The following is a 24938-nucleotide window of genomic DNA, read 5'->3' on the forward strand; positions in this document are numbered from 1 at the left end:
AGTCATTAATATTTCCCCAGGGAGGCAGACCTCTTCCTGCTGGACTCGCGCAGGCTGTGGGCAGCTGACGAAGGCTGGTTAGAGTTTGACATCACCGCCACCAGCAACCTGTGGGTGATGAGCCCCGTGCACAACCTGGGCCTGCAGGTCAGCTTGGAGACCAGCAGCGGTAAGAATGTACATCACATCTATACAGAAACAGTTAGAAGAAAGTGGGAATTCTTAGCAACAGAAAGGAGAAAGTTGAATTCTACTTTAACTTATTTACCGTTGTGATATCTTCTGAACCAGGGCTGAGCGTCAGCTCTAAGGAAGCAGGCCTCGTAGGCCGCAGCGGAGCACTGGAGAAGCAGCCTTTCATGGTGGCGTTCTTCAAAATTAGCAACGTGCACATCCGCGCTCCCCGTTCCACTGGCGGGAAGCGTCGCCAGCAGAACCGCAACCGATCAACGCAGCCACAAGACGGATCGAGGAGCAGCGCTCCGGCAGGTCGGTCTAATGTTTGGAACCCAACTTAAAGGCGGAAAACAACCAAAAACAACCAATCAGAGACAGAAGGCCTGACTGAGGAGGTGTCAATCATTTCTCAGGCACTCAGCGGGCACAGTCATAGCAGGAAGTTCCTATAATCACTCTAAATAGCCAAACAACACAGGATAGTAATTCAGCAGCCGTTGTTTCAAGTAAAAAGTGGAGTATTAATATTCATAGCTTTTACCAAAAAGTGAAGGAAGGTTGGCAGTTTGAAAACCACAGTTTCCCTCTTCAACCTCTTACAACAAACATCGTCCCAAACGGGCTATTTTTTCTTGGAAACCGAGCGTTATAAAAATCCAGAAACTAGTAAAATAAGTCACCTTTTGAGGGTTCTTTGGGAATTGCAGCAAAACCTTTCAGACAAATGTTTAAAAGGATGGTGTGGAAATTAAAAGGGTTCCTGGAAACACAGATCTGGAAGTGCTAATTGATAAAAGTCTTAATTGGAAACCTCACACAACACATCAGAAATCTTAACACAACACTCCACCCACTCTACTGCACACTTTATCCCCATACCGGACGGACCGTGCAGGGATCTGGGCCAACAATTATTGGAATTCCCTGCTGTCAGGATAAATAATAAATGTACTCAAGGATACTTAAAGTCACGTAGACTACAACTGCACCAATCTTGTTCAAAGCAAACGATAACCAGTAACCAGGAAACATTCTTCACATGTTCAGCCAGAGGGAAAGAAAATATCATTCAAGGGGATTGTTTTACTTTAGGAAGACAAGTGTGAGTACAGCAGCAAACACATGTCTGCATGTGGGGTGAATATATAGAGCAGGTGACATAATTGTTTTATTTAGGATTTGTGGAAAAGAGATGGGTTTCAATATGTTTATTTTCTTTTGGAATAATGCCAGTAATAATGCACTAATAACAATGATAATAATAATAATAGATAAAATGCCCCCCCCCATTAACAAGGCATCACAAAATGTTGCTCACTGTCTTTTATTCTAATCACTTATGACATCACACCCTGCAAACCTGCATATGGAGTATAAAACGTATTGAAAATGATGTTATTTGTGAAGATGATCTCCTTGGAACATCTGCAGAGGAGGGTGTAGTCGGGTGAATTTGACCCGAGTGGGCTTTTAATTGGCGAGAACAGAGGCTGGAAGATACAATTAAGGGTGTAAAGGGAAGGCCGGAGTCTAATGCCCCAAAAATAAAAGATGGATTTCGGTAAGAGAACATTTTGTTTGCTCTCTATGTCAATGTTGCAGGGCTGCATGAATCATTGCATATTCCATGATTCAGGACACAGGCGTTCGATGAATCTTGACAGATGACATCACCCCAATCCCTCCCTTCTTTTCATCTCGTTCGGTGGATGATGTAACAGGTGATCTTAGGAGTTACCCAAACTTCTCTGATCCAATCAGAGCCCACTGCTCACCTGCTGTAGCGTCCACACTGGCGCGTGAAGAGCGTTGGCAACTGATGTGGAAATTGAATTCCACTTCCTATATTTATATATATACTTTATATTTCATGGAGGGAAGGAGAGGGGTATGTGAAACTGTGTGGACATTTTGGCTCCGTATTTTGGGATTTTACATGCATTAATGAATTTATACAAACATTAATGAACGATTTTACCAGAGATTTGTGTCGGGGACACAAAAGCTTTTGCTTTTGTGTGGTTTCCCTTTGTGGAAACAAGCCAAAGCCGGAGTCTTGCGCTTCCTCGGTGGGTGACAACATGCAACAAGCGGCTGCAAGGACTTTTTGGTGCGTAATTGCAATCCGTGAAAATTCTGGCTGATGTTACTTCAAAAATGACTCACCACCTTACAGCAGAGTCTGTGTGGACCACATGTTCTGTCTCGGTTCCAGATGTGCAGACACGGCTTCCTAGGTGTCTTAAGATGGCAAGTGTTGAAAAGGCTGTTCCACAGAGGGGCGGGACGGAACCAGAGAGCTATAATACAGGGAATTCTGCACCAGACACCATCTCTGTCTGCAAAGAAAAGTCGTTTCACTTAAATGTTTTTATGCATGTAAATGTTCATGAAGAGAATGGTGAGAAAACTTTCTCTGCTCTATAATCTTCACAAACAAGCACATATCTGTCAGATGTGTAGCAGGGGGACTGGACTTTACGTGACCCAAACATCAAGACTTCTCTGTTTCACTACTTGGGACAACAGGGAGTGTAAATATTTAGATCCTACACAGGAAGTGGGGAACGCCCCCCCCCACCGTGACTGCCGAGCCTACAGAGGACTGCTGCAATCGGACAAGCTGGGAGGATCTACAAGGAATCCAGGAGGGCATATGGTTTTAATATGGCCTCGCTCACTCCAGAGACAGGGAGGAGGACAGAAAGGACGGGGAGTGCATCTGTCTTGTGGCGTGCTCGTGGGGAGAAACAAACTGGAGATGTTGTCTCCCAGTTTGCGCCTGGTGCAGAGTTACTGCACATCAGAGGAGGCCACCCTAGCTCCAGCTCGGAGGTGTGTTTTCTCTGATAACTCAGCCCTGCCCCCATAAAGAAAAGAAACACAAGATCTGAAGGTGCGACATGTTGGTTTTTACTCTCTTGACCGAGCGTCCACATCGAAGCTTTTTGAGAATGGCAGAAAAATGCAGTTTGCGCTGCACGTTTCCTAAAAATAGTTTCCCGACCGTGGCGAAATTGCACGCTCCTGAACAGTGTGGGTAACCGCCATTCTGACTGCATTGCTTCTTTTTTAAACATTTTAGTACAATTCTGTCATCATTTAAGACATAACTGATGGGGAGATTTTGTTGGATTTTATGTAGCCGCTGAATTGGCTGCATTGGCTAAAACACACCTCATGCTAACGACATGCAGACACCTTGTTGTGTTCTCATTTTTAAAATTTAAGTCAATGATATCAACACACTCTGAGCCAAATACATTTCTCCAGCCTCAGAACCATAATAACAACCATAACAAAACTATGTGTGATTGGCTTATGCAAATAAGCCAATCACACATGAATAGTTTTGCTAGCATAATGTTTCCACGGCATGGAAAATACTGTTGCGGAGTCCACCAAAAGGACAGTGCGACACCTTCAAAGGTAATTTGGGGTTTGTGGGATGATGAAGGTTAGAGCCGTAATGAGAGTTGGGTTGGTCTTTGGCTGCTGGGAACGTTAGGGGCCATGTGAGGAAGGGATATTACTTCCCAGCATCGTGCAGGGGGCCTGTAATTAGTTCCAGCCAGTCATTAGCCACATAGCTAAAAGACTGGCCACACTAACTGCGTCACTTAAAGAATAATAATAACACGGCACTTGGCTCGCGGTGTTGTTTCATCTTGCCGTCCTATCCTCCCTAGGCCTCCTCGTCTCACCCGACCTCCTTTTGTTTATCGTTAGGAGTAATTAGATGTTGTGGAGCTCCCTCTCGGAGTTTAATAACCTCCGTGATGAAAGACAGGAAGGAAGATAAACTTCAGTGGCAGCGTCTGCTGGAAGGCAAGAAAAGAGTTTGAGGGGACGGTGACATTTTTCTTATTGGGACCTACATTCCTTTGTGTTACGGGTGCAGATTTTTAAAACCCTGTTTCCACATTTTGTGTCCAGTTAAACAGTTAGGCTGTTGTAATATATCACTGCCACTAACGCGGCAGTCAAGCGTACTGCCAGTGGCAGCCTGAACATGCCATGGCAACAAAGGATATCTTACTTCCAAATATTTAATCCTGAACCCAGTGTGAAGGCGACATATCGTTTAGCTGTTTTCAGGAAGTCCTGCTTTGCATTTGCTGTCCCATCAAGAATATTTCACTAGTATACTGTCATTCAAATATGTTTAACTAGTGAAAGCTTATGCCAGAGAAGACACTTTAATATAATATAATTATTTACCGTACATTTACATTCTCCTTCGCCAACTCTGCTTTCTATCAATGAACAGGCAACATAAATGAATAGAAACCTCCTGGGAAGTCAGCAGCAGCTCTGTGGTACTAACTTTTTACAGGCCGAAGGGAAAATGTGGTTTATGGTCAAAATAAATTGGGGTCTTTACACTCAATTAAAGTCCACAGTAAACATCTGCTTTATTCCTCCTAAAGAACTTGAAATGCTGATAGTTCCGAATGCCTCACGGTGCAAGAAAAATGAGTTGCATCCTGATGTACGTGGTGATGACGAGGAGAAATTTGATGAAATGCTTCTCACAGCTCGGCTGATCAGTGAGATTTATGCGATTTGAAACAGACTGTCATTAATACACAATCCTAATCAATAATCAATATAATACAGAGCAATCAGTCCACAGAGATACAGCAGAGGCACATTCACCCAAAAGCCATGTGTAGCATCTGCAAATACACAGCTGCAAATGTTGTTTACACACACACGCACACACCCAGACACACACGCACACACGCACACACGCACACACACACACACACACACACACACACACACACACATTTTCAGACAACCAGATAACCAACTTTCCTGTTGGGAAGGAAGAAATCCCAAACTGGGGAAGCACCTGCCCATATTTGATGGTGACACTTGCACCTTTGACGTCACAACACAGCCATCAGAGTTGACCAGCAGTGCGACCTTTCATTTCCTGTCTCCTCCACAATCAACCCACCTCATCCCAAAAGTCCCCAGTATTGCTCCAGCTCAGGGAAAGCATGGCACATCTTCATCCGATGCATCGGATTAAGAGATAAATATCGAGCCATTTGTACATGAACGTGCTAATAATAATCAGCTAACCTTGCCTGGTTGTTTATTAATAGCGTTTATACCGTATCCCTTCAACTCCAGTTCCCGTCCGTGGAGAGTGGTTGGATGGAGGCTGACTGACAAATCCCTGTCTGGACTCTGACTCACACACCCACAAATTTTGTAAATAAAGTTTGGTTCTTGTGTCATTCAGAGCTCGGCACCGCCAACCCAACTGGACCAGCAAAGACTCTTAAATCATGCAAAATATATCAAATGTAGCTTTCTCGACCATACAAAAGTGCAAAAGAGCAAAAAAACAACAACAACAAAACATTTAGACAGTACTTATAATTCTTTGAAGAAAGCGTGCGAGAGCCGCCGATGCATCAGTGGAAAGTCCATGTCAGCTTTTTGAGGTCGACGGATGCCAGCAATGACCTCCTCGGCTCTAAAAGGAACATTCCACCTGCAGCCACTGGCCGCGCGTCTGCAGAGTGGAAAACGGATAATTCAGTGAAAACTGGAGCGCTTATAAACACACTTGGCAGCATGTCAACGCTGTGACTGCCGACGAGGTCAGTGAGTGACCGACGTCGTGGCCGCGCAGCCCACGGCCTCGTGTTTCCCCACACGATCAGTTACAGGAGAGGGATTAAGCTGTCCCGCCACTCTTAGATCTTCAGTGGAATGTTGATTATGGATGGACATTATTGAAAAAAACATGGGGAGGATTTTTGCTGGCTGTAACTGATGCAAGATTCCTTTTCAGATTACAACAGCAGCGACCAGAAGACGCCGTGCAGAAGACACGAGCTCTTTGTAAGCTTCAGAGAGCTGGGCTGGCAGGTAGTGCTCTCTTTTTTATACTTATTTACAATTATTTAACAAATGACAGTATATCCTGTCCAAACCCCAAACAGATATACAATATGTATAATTAGATTTTACATTAAGAGCCCCTCTCATCTTCTCCATAGCAGTGGGACTTAAATTTCATGTAAAAAGCAACTAAAAATGTAATAATAAAGATGAGAAAATACTGTATCAAGCCACATCAAATCTGACCCTCAGTAGTTGTATTAGAACGCTGAACACTGTAAAATGCACAGAGGCGTAAACCCGAGTGATCCAGTGGATTAACGTATCATTTCTGTCAGGATTGGATCATCGCTCCCGAAGGCTACGCAGCCAACTACTGCGAGGGAGAGTGCTCTTTCCCCCTCAACGCCCACATGAACGCTACCAACCACGCCATCGTCCAGACACTGGTAACACTGATTGATGGCCGTATTCTTTACTCCTTCCCCTCTGGCTTTTCTAAATAAGTCCAATGTCGGAATTTAGATTCTATTATAGTTAGCAGGAAAACATCATTTTTCAGAGGAAATGTACAACCGAGCAAACATGCCATCACTCTCACAATAAGCTGTCGTAAACACGGGAATTCTGCAGACATGCGTTTCATTGTCTTCAGGAAAGTTGGAAATAATATACAGATGTGTACTACTGCGCCGCCAGGACATGCTGTTTTGATTTCTTTCAAATAAAGTTATCAGTCATGATTTATAATGTGACATGACAGGAAGTGACAGGATAAGCTCTTTTTCTTCTTCTCAGAAAAATTACACAAGGTGCAAAATGTTTTACAGAGTACAGCCTGAGCTGGAATGATGTGAAAAATGTGGCCAGAGGCCCTTTAAGGATTGTTTCTTTCTTTCAGGTGCACCTGATGAACCCAGAGAACGTGCCAAAGCCATGCTGTGCCCCCACCAAGCTTCATGCCATCTCAGTACTGTACTTCGACGACAACTCCAACGTCATCTTAAAGAAATACCAGAACATGGTGGTGTTGGCCTGCGGGTGCCACTGACGCACACTGACTTTCCACCTGTATCAAAAGAACTGGGGACGATTACAAAAATGGGACCAGAGTGCTGCTTTCCCTCTACGCTGGAAACACATGAAAACTTCGACCCTTTTTAATCTTCTGACAGCACATTACTCAACGCATATATACGTCTGTATAAGTACATACACGCGTTAAAATTGGACACATACAGGTGTGTATATATGGTATATATACATGCATATGTATGTGTGTGGTCAATTTTAATTCAGTTTTACCAAAAGAATGAAATATATGAGTTTGGGGACTGAGCCCACCTCCTTGTTTCCTAATGTATTTTCTGAAGCCATATTTGCCTAACTAAAATATAAAACGAACTGTACCAACATGACCACAGGCTATATTGGTAATTGCACTGCTCGAAATATCGTCTGTGTCAATATTTGCCAGACTCACACTGAGCTGATTCATCAGACCAATTCACCTCACGAAGCATGTTGCGAGCAAGCTGGTGGTTTTTCCCTCCATAGGGAGGGAAAAAAGGGGCTTTATCCCTCAGACGCGCCACAAATGGCATTTTCCATGTTCCATTTTCCACCAGACGACCCAAAGCGATGGCAGAGCAACTTTTAGCCACATTTATCTTTTTGTAATTATCCTTTTCTACCGGAGGGAAAGCAAGGCTGCATTCAGTGGAGACTAGTCATCACTGCTAGTTAAGACCACCTTTAGTTGTTAGAAACATATTGTGAGGAACACTAATACCAAGAGAATCAAGTACCTTTTGTGCCTAACCAGTCATAACGTATACCTAAAATATACCTCTGGTAAGCTACTGTTTACATTTGTGATCATGTTTAGACTTTGTAAATACTATTTTTGGCTTATTTATTGCACCATATGACGCATCAATAAGAGACAGATACAAGGAAAAAAAATTCAAACGCAAACCTCTTTTTTTTAAAAAAAAAAAGTGATACAACTTGCCATTATGAAGTCTTTTGTCACAGGCAGCCACAACCCATGAGAAAAGAAAAAAAGGACTTCTGTCTGGACTTCCTTGGACCACATGATAACCATAAAACATAATGACAAAAACCCTGCGAGTGTCTGTCTGTGTACCTGTGTCGGACGGTTCTATGGTGTCAGGAATAACCAGGCCAAAGAGCAGTTGCAGCACAATACCTTTGAATGCTACCAGCCAGTATCGATTTAATGTTTTGTTGCATTTTACATTTGGAGGTAAAAATCAGCAGCTTTACATCAAATTTGTCAAACCGCTGTCGATGCTGGTAGGACATCACATTTCCACAGTACCGAGATACATGATTGCGATTATAAAAAGCCTATTTTATTGTGGTTCTTTAGAACTCCCCTCGAGCTCTATCAAAGGAAGGAGAAAATGAAACACCAGGAAGTCTAAGAGATTCAGTACATAGAGCAACACAGTCCAAGCCGGAGACCCTGAAGGCGAGGAAGAAGGGAGAGGGGTGGTGCTCTGAAAGGACAGGAGTAAGAAAATACAGCGTTTCCCTGTTGATGACAGTTTTCCTCAACAGAGATCCCATATGTGGTTCATCCTTCCAGTGAGACATCCTGCTGTCCCGACTGCCTTCACAGTGCTGAGAAAGAGGTTGTTGTTTCTACCCAACCATCAAGTTAGTTTTAGTCCACAGGAGGTGACTGAAGGTGTAGGGGAAGTAGAATTCACATTTCCTTACACGCTGAGAGAGAACAGGCATTAGCCCGTCATAGATGGATCCATTTCAGAAAACAATCTGAGTCGAGAGGTGGCAGCTGTAAGAGACAAAAGTCCTTCTGGCCAGTTAGAACGTGAGGGTGAGCAGAGCAGCGGCGAGTTGAGTGCTGGCATGACAATATCTACAGTTCATCTCTTGCAAACGTCATCACAAAGTTGTGTAGGCTCTCGAGGTCCCGCCCACCGTTGTGTTCTTGGCTCTGTTTCCCTGCCTTGAACATGATCAAGGTGGGGTAGCCATTAATCTAAAGAAGGAGAGAGAGTGTTATACCACACAGCCCCGGAACCTCCGGTCAACTTATGCAACTTCAACAAGAATCTCCTTCAGGGGTCAATTTTAATGACTGAGAAATATCCCTGAAGAAGTGATCTTTGGATCTTGGACCCTGAAAGTTGTACAATTGGGTTAATGAGTCGCCATTTTTGTAAAAACCCTTAAATAAATAAAAATAAAAATAAAAGCGGGATAAATTAATTAGTGATGGCAAGTGCAGGGCCAGATGGGAGGTGCAATGAGTTGGTGGCTCATTTGGAACAGAAGCCTTAACAAACACATCATCATTGGCGTCAGACTACGTCCACATCCCTGTTAAAACACTGAAGAACTGAAATATCCTCTGTGATCAAACTATTATCCTTAATTGTCCATGTTGAAGGCAATGCTGCGTTCAAATGTGTGGCGAACAGCCGGATACTCACAGAGTGTTTGTTGCAGAGTGTGCGTTCAGAATCACAGTCCACCTTGGCTATCTTGACATCAGCGAGGCCCGGGAAGTCCTTTTTGGACAGATCTTCCCACGCTGGAGCGAGATTCTTACAGTGGCCACACCTGCAGGTGACAGTGGGAGGATGACTAACTTTTAAACGGCGCCTCCACATCTGCAGTTGAGAGGATCTTACCACGGAGCGTAGAACTTGACAAAAGTCAGGCCCTTGGCCACCGTCTCCTCAAAGTTGTCATTCGTTAGGATCAATAAACTGGACTGCGAAGAGAAAAGAATGGTCCCCCTTCATCAAGCAACTGTTTATGAGGACGGCTTTTGCACACATGAATGTAATTATTCCAGTGAGTTCATGCTCACTTCCTCCGTAGCTGGCTCGGCGGTGGGGATTTGGTTCTCAGCTTCTTTCTCTTGTTCTTGGACTTGCTCGTTGGCAATGTTAGCTTTCAGCTGTTTGTCCACAAAGTCTTTGAAAGAGTCCAGGTCCCTTTTCCCCTTGTACTGATCCGTCTGCAGATGTACATGGAGCACCAGTGATGAGTGTCCTTGCTATTACATGGCAGGGTTCCTTGTCGCAACTTCGATCAAATCACTTACAGAGGAATTGTGCTAAATAAGTAGTTGAATATTAAAATCGCCACCTAGGAAGACGTACCTTCTGGCCATTGTGGAAGAAGAGCAGGGTGGGGTATCCCCGTACGCCGTTCTCAGAGCACACCTCATAATGCTGAGTACAATCCACCTGAATCCAACAAAGGCGGCCGTTTAGAGGCAAACTTACTCAAGTGTTGGTTTAATATTGAAATAAGGAAGTGAGCGGTCATGTGACCAACATCTGGTTCTTGTTCAGACAGGTAATGAATGTTTTCTCGTAATTGAAGTTCCAACCTTTCCTATTTTGATGTCATCAGAGTGCTCCAAGGTGGTGGCCAGCTGCTCCCAGGTTGGGGCCATGGCTTTGCAGTGACCGCACCACGGAGCGAAAAACTTAATGAAGTGGGAACCTGAAACAAGACAGGGAAAAAATAAAAGCATGACAAAGGAATAAAAGACCCTGCAGATACTTAGCATTAAAAATGATAATCTAACAATGACAACATGGTTTTCTATGGTAATGGGGGCTTTTTAAAAAAAAAAAACTCAAACAAGGAACTTTCTGGTGATTCTTTGATCTTTACCTTTGGCAATGTGGGCTTTGAAGTTGAGTGCGCTGAGCTCGTACATGCCCTGTTTAGGCTCTGGCACCTTTGGGGGCTCTAGCTCAGATTCCGGTTCCTGGGTAACAATAGAATACATCACTGAACGCGGTGTGAGGGCCAGCAGGTGGTGAAGTTGAGGTTTTAAAGGGTTTCCTCACCAAGGGTCCCTCCTGAAGAGTCTTCAGCATCCATGTCTCTAGAGACTCCAAATCTCTGGGTCCTTGATGTTTAACTGCCTCCTCGTTTGGTTTGAACAGCTTCAACCTATGTGTAACACAGCTGTGCTATTATGGGCACTCATACATGCAAGCCAGGGATTTAGGAAGATTATTAGATCGGTTTTTAATCTTCTATCAATCATTCTTCAGGCCCTGCTGTTGAGATCCAACGTATAAATTTAGTTATATGGTGTTAGAAGAGCTCTGACCTCATTCTCTCTGTCAAAACAACCTCAGTTTCTATGAAATGTTCTTAGTTTTTAGCAGACGTGTAACAACTTGGCATTTTTCATACGAAACCTCGACACGTCTCTGCTGATCGAAGGAACGCTGAATAATTTTAACTGATGCTGGCCTTTAAATTACGGTAATGTTTTTGCTCATAGCACTGGTGCTAAGCAGGTTCTGAGTCCTGTAGCACAATAAAAAAAAAATCCTTTACACATTTAACACCACAAACACGACTAGCGCAAGTTACCGTTTAAAAGGATTAAATACGAATCAGAAAGAGGTCTTGGAAAATAAATGTTTGAATTTGGGTTTCATTTATTTACATCACAGAGATTTAACTTTAACGTAGACTTCACGTGAATATTGTGTGTTTGTCCTCTAACCAGCAGGGGCCTTGTAAGAGACCAACGGTGTGTGTGGGTTATTGATCCCATGTATCACATATGGATTATTGATCCTTAGTTTAAGGAGCCTCCCAGCAGCATCCAGAGAATAACACCTCATCCACTCATCCATCCATCTGCACACACACTAAAAACATGGTGCAGAGACGTCCTAGCTTCTGTTGCTACCATGTGAGGTAACAGGAACCTTTATTAGGACTTAAAAAACACCAGGAACCATGGATAACATCTTCTAAATCTGAAAAGAACACTTTTCCCAGCTACAATCTCGTCCTCTGAGCTAAAAGTCTCGCATGATCACCCCCGATCTCACAAAGTAGCAATGTGGCAACAAGCGGAAAACAGCACAAAACATGGAAGAGGACATCCAAGAAAGGGGGAATGATGGCTGTCTTGGGACCTTTTTTAAAATGAAATAAAAGACTGGAGGAAATCCTGGAAGGGAATGCCCTCACACACATTTTAGCCAGGCTGCCATACATCAGCTGTGTAAAAAAAAAAGCAGACAGTGTTGAAACAGTGGAGCTTTTAGCAACAACTGATCTGTGGCCAAGCCGTCTAGTGAAGCTACAGCAGTCTTACGCCGCATTACATTGACAAAGACTTAAATCTCAAAGCTGTCTGCATTCAAGCCTCCCGACTTCCTGGACGACCACACGGGGGAAACGTTGCAGCTGGCCAGCCCTCTCAGACCAGCTGCAATCTACAGGAACAAACCCAAATCTGCATAACGGCGGACAGCACATCAAATATGGTGGCACCAGAGCAGCTAAATGAATGCACCAGTCCACTGTGGGCACCGTTTCCGTCCTGCCATCGGTGCCTTAATTAGCATTGTGATGTAAATGTGGGCGCGTGCATGTGTGTGCATGGTTGTTTGTGAGCAGAGAGGCAGCAGGCTCGTTAGAGGGAGGCACAGAATGTGTATGCGTTTAATCACCGTGTGTCACACAAGTCAAATTGCATCAATAACACTGGTTTTATATGACAGGAAAAGAGCCACTCAAAAATGTCCGTGTCAAGAGCAATGTGGCGAAGCAAGAAGGTGGCGGGACACTGAAGCAGAGGGAGCTCACGTTTCCTGAAGCTGCCATGCACGCTCCTCATCCTCACCCAGCAGGATATTAAGGTGCTGAAGTCTGTCTCTATCTGGAGAGGAGCACGTGAGCCACCTCAAACCACTTCCTCACCTTCTGGTGACATCGGTCCTTGCTGAAGCTCAAGAGACCACCAGCGTGACCACGTCAACCCAAACCGAGGTCTCGGTGGACCTCAATGAGAGCAGCACCCGGGAGATTTGGAGGTTGCATGGAATCGGCACCACTCATTCATCCAATTTGCCTTTTGCACGACAACATGTGTGTGAGCCATTGAAGACGTGTGAGAGCAGCACTTACGTGGGGTAGCCTCTGATTCCATGGACATTGGAGCAGAACTTGGTGTCCTGAACACAGTCTACCTTCACCACATACACAGGCGGGTCATCCATACTATTGTACTTGTCTGCAAGTTCATTCCATGTCGGCTGTAACCTTTGGCAGTGGCCACACCTGGACAAACACACCGTGGAGTTATTAAACACAGCTTTAGATGCCTGCTGACAAAATGATGCTAGCATGGGTGTGTTCTATGCTAGATGAACGTCAATCGTTTGGCCCTACGGAAAAGCCCTTTCTCATGACCACAGGCTGGTTCTTTCGATGTGTCGTCGAAGTTCTGAAATATTTGCTCGATTCAATCCAGGAGGTGCACAACAATACAGTTAAACTCAATTAACATTTGAGAAAATTGCTTTCGACGGTTAAGGAGAGCAGGTGCCATCTGGTCTTTGTGTGTCTTTCTGTTGGCAAAATAAGCCAAAAAGCTTATGAATTTAATCAGGAAATGTTGATAATGGGCCATAGAGGAACTCATCATTTGTGACCTGCACCTGTAGTATCTCACAATATGTGGGAAAACGACCTGCTCAGCGTAGGACTATGTTCTCCAGGTGCTTCTTTCCTGGTTATATATGTATAATAACTTCATATACTAGTTAAGATTGTAACCACTAAAGAACCAGCTAAAGAAGAGCGCAGGTGAGTCTTACCTGATGTTTGCTTCTGTTTTTTCAAAGTAAACAGTGTTGGAGGAAGGAATTAAAGAACTTTCAAAGCCGATTTCATATGAAGGTGCGATATTCTGTGCATTATATTCGAAAGAACTTGCTTTATTGCACTATAGTGACTGATGTCCGAGGGTCCAGGGAGGCCGACCCATATTTCTATTTACTGCCGCAACGTCACTGCTCAATCAGTGCTTGCCACGTAAGCAAGACTTACCAAACTACTAAATTAGACCTAAACCGCTATATACTGTCTGCATGCTTGCTGCGGCTAGGTACATATGCATTTAGCATACACAAGTCTATTAAAGGTCCTCTAAGCAAACTTTTATTCGTTCAAATGACCGCACCGGTAAGAGCGCACAGCGGCTTCAAACACAGCAGACCGGTCGGCTACGCTAGTAGCAGCTATGCTAGTAAGCAGCTAAGCTAAACACAACGTTCTAACAAAGGGAAGGGGCTAGTTGACCAACTAGCATCTTGCTAAATAGCTAGTGCACCTTCTTTCAAATCGAATAAAGACAACGCCCTGTCTAGACATAATGAGGTTTTTTTTTCAAAGCAACAAAAAAAACTTTGTAACTATAACTATTCACTCACCACGGGGCGTAAAACATTACAAAGTGCGGTGCTGTGGGCACCGCTTCGTTGAACATCTCCACCGTGTAGGTGTGCTTGTCGTGTTCATTGTCTGCGTCCTCGGTGCAAAACACACTTACAAAGAGTAGTGACGAATAAATGAAAGTCAACATAAACGGTGAGCAGTTGGCCGTGAAAGCCATTGTGAATGCCGGTTAAATGAACGCCGTCCCCGCTGGTGGAAAGACCGAACGTGGAAGTTACGCCCCCTGACTCAACAGTTTCAAGCGGGACAGGATGCATGTGACTGCGGGAGAAGCCTCTCAGAAACATGCTGAACATGCTCTCAGCAATCACCGAGAGGTGTTATAATAAAGAAATCTGCTCCAGTTCTATCCATCCATGCAGCCGTCCGTCCATCCCTCCCTTTGGACTATATACAGACACCGAGGCGGATCTGTGATGCTGTCTGAAGCACTGCAAAGTGATGCTGCCCCAAGTCCAAATATGATTTTTTTTTTTGGGGGGGAGGACCAAAAATAGGACGTGCTAACCCCTAACATAATACCTATTTATGCATCTGAAGCAAACGAAGATGAATTACTACAGTATTTTCCCCAATGTATGGCCTAAAGAGCTCCTGGGAGACCAACTGGAAGAAATATTGTTTCAAGTGGAATTTACTGGCAACTGCACGATATTGTCAAGCATACCAAGAGGATTTCGTTATTATGATATCAACTAAAATATGCCGTCTTCATTTCTAATTTCTAACCTGACAGATTGCCATAATGCCGTGGCTCCTGCACAATAGGTCATTGAAACTGAGGGCTGCGCTAATACGAAAAAGAAGCTGTAACTCTGAAAGCAGACCCAATGATCCGTGTCCACGTTTGAATATGTGCTCAGTAAATTCTTCCCAGTGAACAAGAGTGAAAGAAGCAGCTGCAGAACAGATGAAATGTGAGAGGCGACATAACAGACACAACTTTATTGAAGAGACATAAGCAAGAATCACTATGACGGTGTAAAAAAATATGCTTATGGTGGACAGAGAATTTACAATAACTGTTGTATTTCCTACATCTTAACCCTTTTTAGCTCTTTATTCATATTGTGGACACTGGCAATAAGGACAATTAATGGATTTAGTGTGTATTTCAGGGACTATTCCCAACTAAAGCCAATTCTGTCATGTAACCAAATGGGAATCACCTGTGTTTCTGTACAAACACTTTCAGCTCCTTCCTCCCATCATGCAATCCAAAGCAGACACGTTTCCATTAACTCCACACACTCATGCAAAATCATATCCGGCATACAGGATGTGACCAATGGAGGGGAACCAATATCATTTGCAGACAGCTTTGCTGGGCTGCTGCTGCTGCAGGCACCTGCACTGGGAAAAGGTTAGCAGAGTAACTTACTGTTGGAAGAGCTCCAGAAATACACACCAAGGGGTGGAAATTGGACCGCGGTGGCTTTAAGAGGAGAGACAGAAAGGAAAACATCCAGGAAATGAAACTATAAAAGTTCTTTTGAAAGGAACAGAGCACCATGGGTGAAAGAAACAGCCTGATTATGGAGAAGGGTCGAAATGGGTGGATGTGGAATTCCATGACAATTCTCCTCATATCTGCCTCTCCTGAGGATAAACATTACTGGCATTAGCGTAATTGTCCATATTTATCAGATCAGTTGCACGTATGGCAAGTGGAAGCATTAAGGCATGAGAGGACACATGGAGATTTTTGGACTGACCTCCATAAGAGAAGAATAAACCAATGTTTCAAGCACCAAATCCTTCACTCTAATGTTATTTTCATTTATGAACCTATCTTGTGCCAGGAAAGTTCCTAAATTAGCCAAGAAATGACTAATGTCGCTAAAATAGGTCCTCATTCCTTGAGGTGTGGACAACAGGACTTCCTGCTGCTGAAACCATCAGGACATACTGAGCTTATGAGGGGGTTGAAGGGGACTGGAGATATATCACATGGCCGTTGCTTTCTGTGTGGGACCACAGGAAGTTCACAAATATTTTCCATTTACTTTGCATATTATTTTGGAATTTTCATGATTTCATTTCAAAGAACAGATTTAATTAGTCCTCCCGGACTAGGAGGAGCCCCAATTTGTCAGCGATGCTGCTGATCCCTGAAAGACGAATGTGCAAAAGGGAAAATGACAAATTGAATTTTAACGTAACATAATCTTTAAGGCAAATGAGAACAGTGGAATGAAAAGAAAGCGAGCTGGCCTTCAAGGATGCCACCTGTCCTCTGGGAGACACACACCTGAGGCCAAGGATTGAATCAGCTCCTGGAAGCAAGAGAACGGGGAGGGTGGGAGGCACCACCCACGCCCCTGCAGACCATCACACCCAATCAGGGCCGTCACAATTTGAATTTGAAGGCTTTGATGAAATGAGATCACCTTTGAGTTGGTCCTCAATTGGTGTCACTTTACGCAGAGATAGTAAAAGCAAAATAAAACTTAATTGAAGTCCAAAAACTGAAAATCATCCGTTAGTTTCCTTGAACAAAGTTATTATTATAAAAATGAACTATGATTTCCATATATCATTGTGAAGGTGTCATGTGTGTGCATCCACCTCTTCACGCGGATTCAGATGATCATCCTGCAGTTCACATTAAAACTGCTTGATCACCGATCACAGAATGAGGACAGTACTCCATATTTTTATACATCTATCCATCATAGGTGCTTTTCCCTTACAGACTCAAAGGTATTTTCATATACTGTGTATTTTAATTACTGCATATTAAATATGAATCAGAACTACTTTTTCTCACCATATTTGGTTATAAACACGGACGTATAGATGTCACATAATTGTTGGAGGTCACATATTTTGTTTCCTTTGGGTATTTTTTAAAATTATTATTATTAAATTATTTTTTAAAAATAAAACAGATGCATGTTAATAAAAGTTGGTGGTGACAAACAGAACTGATTTTTTTGTTGTTGTATATATAGGCGATACCATTGTAACAGATTAGAACTTAACCAGATTTAAAATATTGAATCAAGAAAAACACAGGGGTGGGGGTGGATTTAATCAAATCTTATGATTTATTCTTCCCATGGTGGGGAAATGTGCACCTCAAACAACAATTTGAAAGAGACATTGAAGAACCCTTCCTCTTTTGCTGAGATAATGCCCTGCTGGTTTCCCCACTTAAAGAAAGGGAACTAAAGGGGTGTGATCTACCTACAGGGGGATCCACCGACAGGGGGATCACACCCTCTTGATAATCTCTGTTAATGGGTCGAAGGGTGCACAGATAGTTGAAGCCTCCAATCCAGAAGGGGCAGTGTGATTTTTGAAAGGGGACAAGCTGCACATCCTCTGAGGTGAGACACATTAGGGTAATTAGGGGTAATGGAGGTAGGGAGGAGACAGGAGAAGGAAGGAGGACAGACGGAGACGGAGAGGACAGGACAGGACAAAGATGCTACTAGTTCCTCTTATGAAGACCTGTGACTTTTCTCTGCATGGATTTGTTATTTTAAGACTACAATATTGCATCTGCTGCATCAATGACTGCTTTTATTTTTCTTCACAAAAAAGTGGAAAAAATACCCAAAAACTAGATTTGCTGTCAACCTGTAGTCCTGTTTGCTCTCATGGAAATTCTAAGCCTCATTCAGGCTGACATTTCCAGTAAAAAGTGGCCAAGTCACAAAACAGATGTTTACTGAAGATTTGTTCTCTGCTCTCGGTTGAATCAGGCCCAACCAGAACCAATGCCGTTTTAAAGACTGTAGTTGAGAGGGCACTGTGGCAGAATGCACAAACCAAATATTTCTCACTTTTTTTTGTAGGTTACATCAGACCTTGCTTGACGTACTTTGGGTGAGTCTGGGTAGGAAAGAGGCCAACATTTGTCCTGTGTGCACAGGATGTGTCACACATTTGTTAGCTCAGAGCATCCTGCACAACCTGGGCATCTGCAGAGGCAGTCATGGGACCAGTCATAGGTTAGCGACTCTCCGCAGAAGCCATTAGCCAGTGTGTCTCTTGGAATGATGTGTGTGACTTGGCAGTGGATTAGTGGCAGGTGCTGGGAGAAGAGCAGCTTTAGAGTGAGCTTTAAAGGATCAGTCTTCCTTTTCTGGAGCTTTCCCCTGTGTCTTCCTGTATCCTGCTTGCTCCTAAACTGTTTTCCTTCCCCCAATTCCTTAAAAAAAAGTTCTCCATCCTGTACCATTGAAACTTTCATTTCATTTTATAGATTTGGTTGTTGCTTCTGTTACCAGTTTACAAACACTGAAAAAGTAACTTGCAATTTAATTTAACTTTATTCACTGTACAGTGCCAGGAGAAATTGCAAGGAACTGCAACTGCAACAACTTCTCTATGAACGAATAGCCCATCACAGACGTGCCACCTCTTTAGGCCAGGGCTCAGCAGTACATCTACACCTAAAAGAAAGCGGGCACTACTTTGGGGACAGTCAAGTACGCGTACTGGCCAGAGAAGATCGATGGTTTGAGAGGGGTATCAAGGAAGCCATCTATGTCAAATTGGAAAAGCCATCCTTAAACAGAGGTGGTGGGCTAAAGAACTTTCTATCACCTACATACAATGCAGTCCTCATTTCCTTCCAACAACAATCCAAAAGTTCACACTGTTTCAGGGTCACACAGTGGAGAATCACCATTCACCACTGTGTGACCCAGCAGACAAAGGGGAGGCACACAAACCAAAACTAGGTGAACGACCCTGCCAACGACCCTGCTGACGACTCTCAGGTGACCACCCAGATCATTAGCATGATAATGGGGCACAAGGGCAGCTCTGCTCTCAGTGTGTTCAGAACTGAAGACACCTTCTGGAGAGAAGGCAAAACGTCTTCAGGGAAAAAACAGTCCAGTTGACACAGAAATCTTACCTTGGATAACTATGACCTGGATGATTGAGAATCTACACAGACATCTTTTATTCAATGTCTGTTTTCATCCCTATTGTCTCTAGTCCAGAGCCTGACTCGCATGCAAGCAACAGGGCCAAAGAAAAATTCCCTTTTATTAGGAAGGAACCTTCAACAGGACCAGACCAACGCCTTGCCACCAGGGAGCTTACTCACTTCCTTGGTGACTTCGGCTTGGGGGATGACAGATTCCACCTCAGAGTCCTCAGCCTCTGGTTCCTTAGTGGAAGGTATGACGATGGGATTGAGGAGCTCCTCGAAATATTCCTTCCCCTATCCGACAATATCCCTAGTTGAGGTCAAAAGGTCTCCACCCACACTGGAAACCGCTTCCCCCTCCTAAGGCGTTCGAGGCTGACCTATAGTCATTCTCCATGGCTTCCCGGAACTCCTCCCAGACTCGAGTTTTTGCCTCCAGAACAACCCTTGCTGCAGCCTGCTTGGCCTCCCGGTACCCGTCTACTGGTTGGGGAGTTACATGGGCCAACATGGCCTGATAGATCTCCTTCTTCAGCTTGACTACGTCCCTTATTTCTGGTGTCCACCACCGGGTTTGGGGTTTGCCACCATAACTGGCACCAGAGACCTTGCGTCCACAGCTCAAGGCTGCTGCGTCAGCAGTAGAGGCAGAGAACATGGTCCAATCCAACTCAATATCCCCACCCTCCCTCTGGATCTGGGAGAAGCACTTCCAAATGTGGGAGATGAAGACCTCTCTGACAGAGGGCTCAGCCAGACATTTCCAACAGACCCTCATAATGCATTTGAAGCTGCCAGGTCTGTCCTCAGGCCCCGGTAACGCCAATCTGGGCAATGTAAATGTCCTTGCTCTTGTGTTTTCTTCATGATGGGTAGGTGAACCACCTTTAGTCTGACCCATCACCTAGGACTTGTTTGCTATGGAAGGTCCTACCGGGGGCACAACAGCCCTGGACAACTTAGCTCTCAGGATCATTCAGGCACACAATCCCCTCCACCGAATTAAGGTGGTGGTTCTAGCAGATGTTTTCTGGTGTGTAATTCAGAGTCATCCAAACAACACTAAAAGGAAGGACAAATGTCAGTTCACTACTTATAGGCCAGTCATGCTTTTACTTGTGGACTTTCCCTTTCTGAGCGTGTTTTGCTCTGAGCCTAAAGGTAAAACCATTACTCATTAAATGAAGCAGCAGTAGTAAAACCTCAGTGGTTTAAGAAAGATGGGAGGGGAAAAAAAGTCCAGAGCTGTCGTCAACCTTTATTGAAGGACGCCACTCCCTTGCATTCTTCAGCCAAGAACACCCCCCCCCCCCTTCCACGGAGAAAGCTGCAATGAGAAGCCTACTGACATTCATCGGGTGCAGGAGCTCTTTGCAACATAGAAATGCAGAAATTCCATTTACGACTGTGAAGTCACACGTTGACATGCTTTGTCTATATCTGCTTCCCCATGACCTGTCAGTCAGGATGATGTTTTAGCTGTGTGATTAGCAGGGATCCTCTGTTTCCTGAATGGGTAAACCATGCAGGATTGGAGAGCACAACTGATTGATGTACTGGGATTCAGGGGTAGGTGGGATATTAGATGCTCCCTGGAGAGCCCATTGAGTGAGAGCAAAGGCCCTGATCTGGGAACAACAGGGGAAGAAGTCCACTTGCCCCCCTCTGCCACAAGAACTGCGATCATTTATTAGCTTCTGTGAAAATATGCTTGACCCGGGGAGCTTTTCCCTTCTATTATCCTCCTCATCATTCATCAGGAAGCTTTTCGTTTTTGCACATTTTATAAAAATGCCTTTGATTCAATAACAATAATTCAAACTAATGCCACTTTCAATGACAATGAATGATCGTGAGTTTCCAGTAGTGCAAACAGAAAATGTCCTCTGAAAGGAAAAGAAGGAAAGAAACATGTGGCGTTGCTTCTGCTTCACATTCAGGAACTTGTTGAACCTTGAATAATGTTTTTTCTCCTCCCGTTACATGTATTCTTCAACATCTTTGTTAGTTTAGTCTCGAAGGCCTTAAATCACTACTTTCCTTGCTGCTTTCTGTTGCATGATTTAGTTCTTTAGATATTTAAACCCAGGCAATCTGGTACAAATAAAATCAAAGCTGCGAGAAAATTATTTTCTCATTGGATTTGAATTGAATTATGTCCCTATTTCGATCCAAAAAATTTTCAAAAGAAGAAAACTTAAAACTCCAGTACAATAACCAGCCATAACCATATCGAGTAAATTAAAAATAAAATTTTGGAACTGACGTTTGCGAGCCACAACTGGCAGCCAACCAACCAAAATTAGTGTGAATGAATGGAAATGATTACATAGAGCCTAAAGACAAAATTAGCGGCTATGGCTTGTGAACAATAAGGGGCTTTTACTGCTCGAGAGCTTACTTCATGTGAATAAAGAGATGATTTATGATGCTCAATGAAACAGGCAATGTTTTTGGCTTAGAAACAGCTGAAAGCTAAGATGATGTCTCAACAATGAATGTTTCAGCAAATATAGGTCCTTGCACATTTAATACTTTAACCTTCTAGCAATAGAAACAATAATAAATATCATCAAGAACTGATGGACAGTGAGATGCAGAGATGTGGCTGCCATTGAATGCAGTCATTTATTGGTAGTTCTATACAACACAATAACAACCTGTGCCACTGTTGGGGACTGATGGCAGCCCATTTCCAGCATCCTGTCTGGCTATTAGGCCGATTACATGGGGAGAGAAATTCCTGCCGTCCTGAGTCCTGTCCTGCAGTGGAGACACGGCCACAGAGAGGTCCAAGAGAGAGGGACCTGTTCCTGAAAACTTCCTGCCCCAGTCTTTACCAGGAACTCTGGCAGTGGAAACGCACCTATTGTTTGCACCGAGATTGATGGATGAAGGTGTTTGTTGTTGCTGGGCCGTTTCTGTATTTCTTGGATCTCGATGGAATGTTGAGCTTCTGCATTGGTGAGACCGTTGGATGAAAGTTATCAGAGGCAAACCATCATGTACAAGTCAGAAAAGAGACTCCACGGCAACCAACGGGCAACGCTGACGTGTGTCCTTCAGAACAAGACAAATGGATAACATCAAATTCTGGTTACTGTGTCTGCGTTCATCAGCGGAAAATATTTCTGCTTGCAAATAAGAGCGCTGGAATTTATGGAGAAGAGGGGGCATTTGATTTCCACCCCTTTTGCTTCCAGAGATTGCTTCTATATGCCCCCCAGGGCTCATTTTCTAGGTCACCAAGATCCGAAACTACTCAGAAAAACATCAGTTTCTTACTTTATCATCACTCAGAGCGCCCCCTCCTGTATTATTTAGTGATCCACCGGGCAACTGTTGGCTAGCGCCAAGGAATTCATATTACCACCTGCATTTCTGTCTGCTGCGGAGTCATTGCCGACTCCCCGGGATGGTTTTATGTGGGAATTTTAACTTGGAATCAGTGTGCTTTTGTCCAGTGGTATTTTAATTTCAGACCCCTCTGTAATGGAGTAACAGGGGACCAATGTATGGCACAAAGGAGAGCTAAGACGCAGAGGGTGAAGAAAGTCTTCTAACCTATCAGGAGAGCAGCTGCAGATGAATACCTCGCTGCCTCCCGTTGTTGCAACACAAAACAGTGACATTGTGTTGCTGTTGGCTCTGCCTTTTCTCATCACTCAACTGAAAAGGAAAAGTGAGCCGGCGAGAATGGAAAGGATTGGTAATGGTTTGTTAGCTGTCAGAGGCAGAAAAAGTCACCCCTCTGTGGGTTCATAAGCTTTAAATCAGTTTCCTTAACTACATTCCCTCATTTTCATTTTTTTTGATGATTTTTCTCCTTTTCCGGGAAGGGTGCCCACATGGGTGAAGGCAGGTCCGCACCTGGATAAGTCACCAGTTCATCACAGGACCCTGTGTGAGCATTAATGGGTCTGGTCCCTTGCTCAAGGGTACCTGGGCAGTGCTTTGAAAGTGTTCTAGCACCTTCCATGTTTTGTCTGCACTGGGGCTCGAACCGAGAACCCTCCACTTCCCAACTCAGATTGTCATCTTGCGTCTGTGGCGTAGTGGTTATCACATTCATGCTCATTAACACATATCTGCACAAAGTACAACACAAACAGTAACACAACATGTGCATTAATACGCTGCAATCATCCTTCTGTTGAGGAGGATTTGAGCTCACAACCTAAGACACTGTCAGCTGTTTATATACATGGATGACCTCCACAGCGTGCTACTGTACACCTCAATGATTGGAACAGCCAAAAGAGCCGCATATACACCCAAGTTCATATATACTCCACATTTGCTTGTATGCAATTAGCCAGAAATAGTTCAATGATGGCAGATCAATGGCAGGAAACCAGCTGTGTGCTGCATTTAAATGCACTGTTGCCCATAATGCTGGAACAAAACCTGTTTTTTTAACCCCTGAAAAGTATTGAGACAATGCGATTGATTCTTGACAGGTGAAACAAGATCATATGTATTGATCGATCTATTGAAATGCATTTGAACACAAAATCACTCCAATTGTACACATACAACCAAATGGTATTTCTTATATTAACCGTTCAATTTCTCAGAGTTGACTTGATAATTTCCTTTTTCTGTTACTTAAAAATCAATTTATTTAAAAACCCTTTGATGAAATGTTGTGCTTTTTTATATGCTCCACTGCAAAAGAAAATGACAGAGATTGAGATTCAAAACAAGCTGAACTTTTTTCAGTTTGGAAGGGCTAGTGAAATTAGCAGGTGATAGTGGAGGTTAAAAAACTACGTCATTTGGAGCCATCGTACAAACACAGACTCCCCGGTTTCGAATGTCCCCTCCATTTCCATTATTCCATTGTGTTCCAGTGGATGAGGAAGGCTCTTTTTAATACATAAGCAGCCAGAACAGCCTTTATCTGTCTCTTGGCCAGTCGGGCCTCCAGCTGGGTGCTGTTGTTTCCTTCAACATTTATACTGGCACAGCTCTGCAGCCTGGGGCCGCTGCTCTCGCTTTAAAACAGGAAGAAGTGACTGATCTTAGACGCAAACCAGAGACTGAAAACACAGCACTGAAGAGGCAGTTAGATCTCAACTTCCATACCAATTTGATAAAAGGGAACTTGTAAACAGACATATTGATTTCAGTCCTGAACAACTTCATGTAAATCTTCTACATTACAGCGCAGCAGCTGCCTCTTTTGTTTGGCTGCATGATAGGAATGATGGGACCATAAATCTTTGTTTTCTTTAAGATTTTAATTTGACCAGGCTAAAATAACTGACATTCCAACCATGCATAAAGAAACAAAAGTCAAGTGGAGGCCAATGTTGCAGTGTGTGTTCTAGTCTTTCCAACAGATCTGAAACAACATAAGCAAATGAAAAGTTTCCTTCCTGAGAGTTGCTGTATTTTGGCAGCGCTGCTCCTTTTTTTAGCTACTATACAGTCAACAAGGTGGAGTTGCTTTGACGCAGGCCTCCACACGTCTGCTGACCACGGTGCCAGCCTCTGTGGACGCTCTTGGTATTTGCGGACTCCGGCGGCGTTGCGAGACAGCAACAAAATGCAAAAAGGCCGCATCTTACATGAAAACGGGGAGCTCAGAGTTTTTGCACAACTCTTGATTTATTCAAGCTTCTTCTACTTCTTCATATGAAAGAGTGCAGGTGTGTGGACGGGGGAGTGCATGGCGAGAATGTGTGTGTTTTTAAATATTTATTCTGTGACA

At 43.8% G+C, this 24938-nt stretch overlaps 2 protein-coding genes across 3 annotated transcripts in view; one reads left to right on the forward strand and one right to left on the reverse strand.

Moving 5' to 3' along the window:
- Positions 1 to 8027, forward strand: part of bmp6 (bone morphogenetic protein 6) — a 23740-nt gene extending 15713 nt beyond the window's left edge. For both annotated transcript variants that reach the window (XM_057012681.1, XM_057012682.1), the window contains 5 exons: positions 21 to 169; positions 292 to 489; positions 5993 to 6069; positions 6381 to 6491; positions 6944 to 8027. In XM_057012681.1, coding sequence (XP_056868661.1) covers positions 21 to 169; positions 292 to 489; positions 5993 to 6069; positions 6381 to 6491; positions 6944 to 7093 — 685 coding nt within the window. In that variant the 3' untranslated portion in view covers positions 7094 to 8027. The remainder of the gene's footprint in view (positions 1 to 20; positions 170 to 291; positions 490 to 5992; positions 6070 to 6380; positions 6492 to 6943) is intronic.
- A 224-nt stretch (positions 8028 to 8251) lies between these two features.
- Positions 8252 to 14557, reverse strand: txndc5 (thioredoxin domain containing 5). The gene is made up of 10 exons (XM_057012683.1): positions 14307 to 14557; positions 13000 to 13152; positions 10908 to 11013; positions 10729 to 10825; positions 10439 to 10554; positions 10206 to 10292; positions 9911 to 10060; positions 9729 to 9811; positions 9528 to 9657; positions 8252 to 9073 (listed from the first exon to the last, which is right to left on the reverse strand). The coding sequence occupies exons 1-10, from the start codon at positions 14486 to 14488 to the stop codon at positions 8951 to 8953; spliced, it is 1227 nt and encodes a 408-aa protein (XP_056868663.1). The 5' UTR covers positions 14489 to 14557; the 3' UTR covers positions 8252 to 8950.
- Positions 14558 to 24938: the final 10381 nt, after the last annotated feature.

Source organism: Takifugu flavidus, chromosome 17, assembly GCF_003711565.1.
Source record: "Takifugu flavidus isolate HTHZ2018 chromosome 17, ASM371156v2, whole genome shotgun sequence".
Taxonomy (NCBI): domain Eukaryota; kingdom Metazoa; phylum Chordata; class Actinopteri; order Tetraodontiformes; family Tetraodontidae; genus Takifugu; species Takifugu flavidus.

Bases quoted from the DNA above. Each gene is read 5' to 3' on its own strand.
- txndc5 (XM_057012683.1), bottom strand. From the start codon at position 14,488: ATGGCTTTCACGGCCAACTGCTCACCGTTTATGTTGACTTTCATTTAT. The intron at 11,014-12,999 runs GTAAGTGCTGCT...TGTTACACATAG, and splicing joins GGAATCAGAGGCTACCCCAC to GTTGAAGCTGTTCAAACCAA. The intron at 10,826-10,907 runs GTGAGGAAACCC...ATTGTTACCCAG, and splicing joins CTCTTCAGGAGGGACCCTTG to GAACCGGAATCTGAGCTAGA.